This window comes from Ictalurus punctatus, chromosome 18, assembly GCF_001660625.3.
Source record: "Ictalurus punctatus breed USDA103 chromosome 18, Coco_2.0, whole genome shotgun sequence".
NCBI classification, from domain to species: Eukaryota; Metazoa; Chordata; class Actinopteri; order Siluriformes; family Ictaluridae; genus Ictalurus; species Ictalurus punctatus.
Genome location: NC_030433.2, coordinates 18,066,785 through 18,073,898, shown reverse-complemented (window position 1 = coordinate 18,073,898; position 7,114 = coordinate 18,066,785). Strand labels below are relative to the sequence as shown.

At 36.3% G+C, this 7,114-nt stretch overlaps 1 protein-coding gene across 2 annotated transcripts in view; it reads right to left on the bottom strand.

Annotated features, from left to right (window-relative positions):
• Positions 1–7,114, bottom strand: part of myo5b (myosin VB) — a 76,088-nt gene that overhangs the window by 33,540 nt on the left and 35,434 nt on the right. For both annotated transcript variants that reach the window (XM_053687693.1, XM_053687694.1), the window contains exons 11-14: positions 7,028–7,109; positions 6,414–6,554; positions 5,967–6,089; positions 2,103–2,186 (exon numbers count right to left, since the gene is read on the bottom strand). In XM_053687693.1, coding sequence (XP_053543668.1) covers positions 2,103–2,186; positions 5,967–6,089; positions 6,414–6,554; positions 7,028–7,109 — 430 coding nt within the window. The remainder of the gene's footprint in view (positions 1–2,102; positions 2,187–5,966; positions 6,090–6,413; positions 6,555–7,027; positions 7,110–7,114) is intronic.

Here is a 7,114-nt window from a genome sequence, read left to right as displayed (position 1 = left end):
CACCTTAAACTGGACTATAAAACTGATAGAACATACAGCATGAACAAAAAAATCCATAATAGTCTGCAAATTGCTGATGTATAAGAGGAATAAAACACTTTGACACGTACTATTATTGGAAAATAATCATCTTCAGGCTGGTAACAGTAACTCTGCGTCATGTTCTAGATTATTTTCCTGTAAGAGCACCCCCCCCCCCCCCCCCCCCCCCCAAGTGTTCTATTCTGTACAAATTACAGGGGATTTAAATATTTATCCAGATCTGTCCATAAAGTTCTTATCTTACTGTATACTACAAGGCTGCTGAAGTCTGTAGCACGTGCCACGCCCCACTTAAACATGGCCACACACTAAAGCGGCACATTTCACGCAGACATCAAGGTTGCACAGATATTGCAATACAGGACCTCGATCATGTCATTTTCAAATCTGCAGCAACCTGAAGAGTGATAGAACTGACACAAAAAGCTCGGTCTTACTGAGGACACCGCTGTGACCTTCAGGGATTTTGAATCTTTCTCCTGCTTTAAGCCTAGACTTAATGTTGCTCCACTGAACTCTAAGACGGACTCTTTTAAAGTCCTCTGGAGACATACCCTACCATTTTACCTGAAAACAAAATGGCAAGAAGTTAACATAAAGAGCACTATGACATTTTTAAAAAAAAAAAAGAAGATATTTTATGTAAATAAGCTTGCCAGAACTTTGTACCTCTCAAAGTTGATGGGCATTTACAAAGACAATCAAAATGTCGTTTTATTCAATAACGGTCCACAAACAAATTTCTGTCTTTAAAGGATAAATATGCAGCAAACATTCAGACTGTTTGAGTATTGGGTTAAAATCAAGTGTCTTGAAACCTGATTTATTAATATTTCATAACACTTATCCCATGTAAAGTACTGCAGTGCTCACGGCTTAGTCCTGGGTCTTTCATTACTTAATAAACCTTTTAGAAATGTTTTGGCCTTCTGTCCAGACCTAGACGGCTTTTCGGAAACGCTCTACAAGGCAGATAAATTTAAAAACGGCATTTTCATATTGTAGTGCGGACTGAGAAAACGCAGATATTCAAAAACGATGTTGAATTCTTAGTCATGTGATGCAGTCATGTGACCCATTCAACACAAAACAAACAAGATGGTGGATGATGTACTGCAGTTGGTGTGTTTGCGATCCAGTTATCCATTTTGTATAACCGTCAGATTGCATTTTTAAATAAATGCCCGACGGTAATGACGCAGGCCAGCGCTTCTTACGTTTTTCAGAGGTTTTAATGAGGACGTTTGATAATGCCAGTGTAGACGGAGAGCGTTTTAAAACCTAAATGCACTTTTCAGATCTATTCAGATGAATGTGGATGCAGCCTTCGAGTCCATTAACTAACACTGTTTACTGCATTAGTTAACAAGAACAAACCATTAACATCATTAATACACCATAACTTTGCTTAAAAAAGTAAATTTTTTTTTTTTTTTTTTTTTTACATATTATTATATGTTATATACAGTATAATGGTTAATGTAGGTGATTATTCAGCTCATTTGGTTTATTTTTTTTTTAAAAACCCACAAGCATCAATTTCTATGAGTGTTATTTATTACATTTAATGTTACTGATGGCTAAAGTTCATAGTTTGTTCATGTTAATGAATGATTCAAATAATATCACTTAAGGCAACCTTAATATGAAGCATTACCAGTATCTATTTATTAATACTCGGTGACACAGTAAGGTCCATCCTTACTACAAACTACATTAACAAATTACATTTCACAAGATGTTTATAGCAACGCTATAAAACAAGCTATAAACAGGAAGTGCAAAAAAATTTTTTGTTTGTTTAGTATTATTAAAGAATAGTGCTTTAATTCTGAGCCAACCAAACCTTATTTTCAAGTAAAAGAAAGATTCCGGCACTGTGCCCTGACCCCGTTAGCCAGGTTGGGCGTTCAACCTCAAAAACGATTGTTAAACGCTTAAACAGTGGAGAAGCAGTTTCAAAAGTTTAAACATTGATTGGAAGCAGTGTCATTTCTTAATAAAAGTTATGATGACTCCCATGATATTTCAGAAAGCTTTATTAGGAAATGTTGCCTCACCTTGCTGGCCTTCAGGATGTTGATCTGTTCTTCATACACTGTGTCCCTGTTCTTTTCCAGGAAACCATCACACTGATACTCAACCTGAAAGAGCAAATCAACATGTACAGAAACATGGCAAAGCTCTCATACCTTATCTTGGAATTTATTTATCCTTTAAAAAAAAAAAAAAAAAACAATTTGAGCAGAGTAGTCAGGCCTTAAAAATAATTATATGATAGTTTGGATACTTGATATTTTTTTAGACTACAAAGGCGGATGCTTCACCATATGAAGTGAAAAGATGTCATTTTTGTATAAATTTTACTGCAATTACTTATTTGTTAGTATTGTACGGTAAGGTGCTATTGCACTAGTCACAGGGAGAATTTTGGAAGTTGTAACACTGTTGCACAAAACTGAAAATCCCATAGACACCCTAGCTGAAATGAGCATCATCACAGCTGCCATGAACAGGCAAACTGTTTTTAAGTCTTAAACACTAAAATAAGCTACACAAGTAGGAGTCTCCAAAGTATGGTGGCCTGTAAGTGCAAAACTCACTCACAAACGGAAAAAGCAAATCAGAAACACATCGATATTAACTCAGAAAAGAAAGGGTTCATCCTTACTGCACATCCTACCCTGGCTGCTGATTGGACAGAGCATATCACATGATTCAAGAAAAAGATTTCGGGTATTTCAATCTGTTATCTAGTTAACCTTAGTAATCAAAGTTAGTTCTTGTTAATTAACGAGAACAGGAATTCTTTCTTCTTATGTCCTTCAGCTGGGTTTTCAGTGTTCGCATACTCATTGATGGCACATCTAACAATAGCATCATTTGAATGGATCTGATCAAATAAGCATAAATAAAAGCATCAGTAGAGTACTTTTCCTCTTCGTATAAACAAATACAACAAATATAAGCCTTACACTAGGCTCATCTTTCCTCGCACTCTAAACATTCTCCAGCTCTCTGTATTTTCTGTATTCTCAGATTGACATGTGCTCTAGCCGAGCAGCAATAAGCATGTGATGTTCACTAAAGCAATTTCTACTATTTCAGTTTTGAGTTCATTTTGATGCGTTTTTGAACGCTGTTGCGTTTTTGGTTTGCTCATTTTTTTGTGCACCCACGGGAATTTTTTGACGTATCAAACAAAGCATGCATGTTGTTTTTTTTTTTTTTAAACAGAATCTAAAGAAGTGCATTTTATATACTGCAGTGAATTATTGCCTAGAAAAAAAAAAAAAAGGTCAAAAGTCCTTTTTTCGGTTGTATTCACTTTTTGTCTGCAAACAGATCTTTACCACAATGAAACAGGACTCTCAGTCCATCCAGGATTTCGCGATCACAGAAATGAACGCAAACTCAAGCTCCCCATTACTTGGCGAAGCTTGCAATGTTTCAAAATTACAGCAGATTTTCCACAGTTTCGGGCCAAGGCGCGTTATGTGACGTCATCACAACGCATTCGGCCAAAACCCTCTTCGATTCACGTGCGTCGAACATGAGTACAGCTAAAAAAAAATCTCATTTACAAACATACATCACTGCGAAAGGCCGTGCAAAACAATTTCGCCAATTCAAGTAGTTTTCCGCTAACATCTCCACAAACTGCATTGCAAATTTTGAAGATAAAAAAAAGACAGAAAAATCAAGCCTTTTGGCTCCATGATCACAAAAAAACTCCACGAAACCGTGAACGGACTGAACTTTGTAGCCTTTCCCACACATCACATTTATATTCCTGCTTTGTTTCTTCACAGCTGCCCAACCCCATTCCTGCAAAGATTAGCTCCAACACACCTCACTTTAACATTCTGATGCAGCGATTACCTGGGTGAGGTATGTTAAATAAGGGCTGGGAGTAAATTGTGCAGGAAGAGAGATGAGTATTGGGCGATCATTAGTTTGCCCAGCCTTTTCTGCATTCTTAAATAAAGTCAGTGTTCATGAGAACATTGCGTGTAAAATCTGTGTGTAAAACAGATGAGTGAGAAAGACAAAGATGGTGTAGACAGAAAACATCATTCATGACAAACATCTTTTGCAAGTACGAGGTGGAGGCGTTTCGTAATTAAACAGGGTTTGTCGTAATGGGAATACACGCCTCTGCCGAACATTAGCTTATAATGCCTCTTGGTGGAGTTCAGCACTTACAGTGTGTCATATAATTACTGCTGAGGCATTCACTATGTTCACGTTCTCAAAACTGAAAATATCTAGAACAAACTGAGAAGTTTCTGTGGAGAAGAACGGATCTCTGATCTTCTGCTTGCCACAGAGCAAGGCAACTAGATAAGGCATAGTGAGGTCATCAGAACCTTCCAAGACGAGGCACCGAGGAGAATGGTCCTGTAAAGCAGGACAATGAACCTGCTCCCTTCACCTCAGTACACAGAACGCACTTGGCCTAATTGTTGCAACTGAACAGAGTCCTAATTTGTAGATTGGAAGGTAGATTGTTTGCTTTATTATTTTATTTGTTCAGAAAATAGCCTTTGTTCATTTTTGTGTAAAGAATGGTTAGATTTTGAATGCTTATTTATTTTATAGACCACTAAAGCATGCACAGTGTGGCATTGTTTTCTTTGGTGTTGCCTATTCTTGTGATAGCCTAGATATAGAAATAGTGATGGCTAAAAACCATTGCCACTTTCTGAATTGGCAATTTTCTAGAAATCTGTTGAGTATTAAACATCTGCATGAGTCTATGTGTATTAAAAAAAAGAAAGAAATCAAAACATGCTCTACAGTTTATAACTATTTTTAAAAATAATTTGGAATAATTATGAGTGGGATGCCATGTCCCCCCCTCTTGAGCACCTGCCCCCCTCAAAAAGTCACGGCCCTGCTCTGAATCGACTCGACGGACTAATAGGTGTGAAAGTGCCCTTAAAAGATCTTACATAGAACCAAGGGTGCTTTCCATATATCTGTATTGTATAAACAAGTAAGCAAACAAACAAATAAATAAACAAAGCTATAAGTGATAACAGGAATTCTTTTTTTTTTTTTTATATCTATAGCAATCTATCAATCAGTCAATATAGATATACATATACACACACACATATACATATATACATATATATATATATATACATATATTATATATATATATATATATATATATATATATATATACATATATACATATATATATATATATACATATATTATATATATATATATATATATATATATATATATATATATATATATATATATATATATATATATATATATATATACATATATTATATATATATATATATACATATATTATATATATATATATACACACACACACATATACATACATTCATACATACATACATACACACACACACACACACACACACACACACACACACACACACGCACATTACATACATACATAATACTTATATACACATACATACACAATCACACATACATACATACACACACTACATGTTATTCTTTGGTATTTCAGACAACGGTCCATCAGAGAGAATTTCCAGTATCTCTCGAAACGTCAAACTATGCTAAACTGCATCTACTATTATTACTGAAGTACACTGTTACTCCCTATATTCAGATGCAGGTTTATTTTTAGTAGGTTTTAAGTCTCTTGACACACTCATGCCTGCAGGGAACGTTTATGTAGAACCCTACAACGTGGAACATGCCAGAGAAACCTAGAACTGTTCACCACCCCAAAAAACCCCTGAGGGACAATTTTCCCCAAGTGTGTAGTATTGGTTTTAGTTGAGGTTTACTGTAACAACTCTAGTGTGAGATAACTGAGGCATGTTCTACAAGCCAAATCAAGCTTTACGAAGCTTTACAAAATGGCTTCCACTTGAAGCTGACTCTATCTGAACTTAACCCACCTTATCCGCAAAGTGGACCACGATGAACGACGTGTTGGACATTCTCGGCTTCTCGAAGTGTTCGCTGCTTGTGTGGCGGCTGTACAGCTTCTGCACCCAGTTCTGATCGGTTCCTTTGGGTACCTGTGAGAGGAAGAGTGAGGACATCAAACCAGGTTCAGACAAAACCTCAAGCTCCTTGTTTGCTGCAACTCCAAATCTTTTACAACTTCAAGGATCTCCCGAGGTAGACTGCAATTAATAAATGAATAAATGAATTATTAATTCTAACACTGAGTTAATAAACGCATCCATTGATTTTCAAAGCTGATTAAATGTAAACGAGGAAAAGAAATTCAGACATGAGGCCCAGGCCATACAGATAACAAGCAACATTCTGTATGAAATGTTTTCATCTGGTAAAATATTTTCAGCTCATAAATGAGAATCTTGAGAATAAGAACTGGCCTTGCACTCTTCATCCAGCAGGTCCAGGATACCGAGCTTGGCCTCGATTAGGTCAATGCAAGGCTGGTTGTCGTAAAAGTCGATGAGCGTCCATGGGATTTGCTCCTTCATGTACTCCTCTTGCTCCAGTTTAAAAACATGCTGCGAGAATTATAAGGAAAAGATTGATTAAGGACCATTTATCAGGCACGCGTTATGTCTGTAACTAAACACAGCCTAAGTAATAGGAATGCACCGATCTCACATTTTTTGACATAATATGCATAATAGAGCTATAAGCATCAACCAATACCTCTTACTGATCAGATACTGAGATCCTCACTGTAACCGAGTGGCTCTGTTTCTGCTAGTTATGAGAATTTATCACATAAATTCATCACAGAAAGTTATCACAGTCCAGGCTTTAAATGTTCACAAGATCTCAAAAAAGTGTACGGTCATGTCGTAAAATTTGTATCAGATAATATGCTAAATCACTGATCCAGCTCTGCATACAGTAGGATCGGTCCATCCCTAGTGAGTAGTAAAAAAAAAAGGAAAAGAGAAAAGAAAAGAAAAAAAAAAAAAAAAAAAAAAAAAAGAGAGAAATGGCGGCCATCTCGTCTTTTACTCACAGAGTTGAACTGTTGCTGAAGTTTCTCATTGGCGTAGTTGATGCAGAATTGCTCGAAGCTGTTAATCTCAAACGTTTCAAATCTATC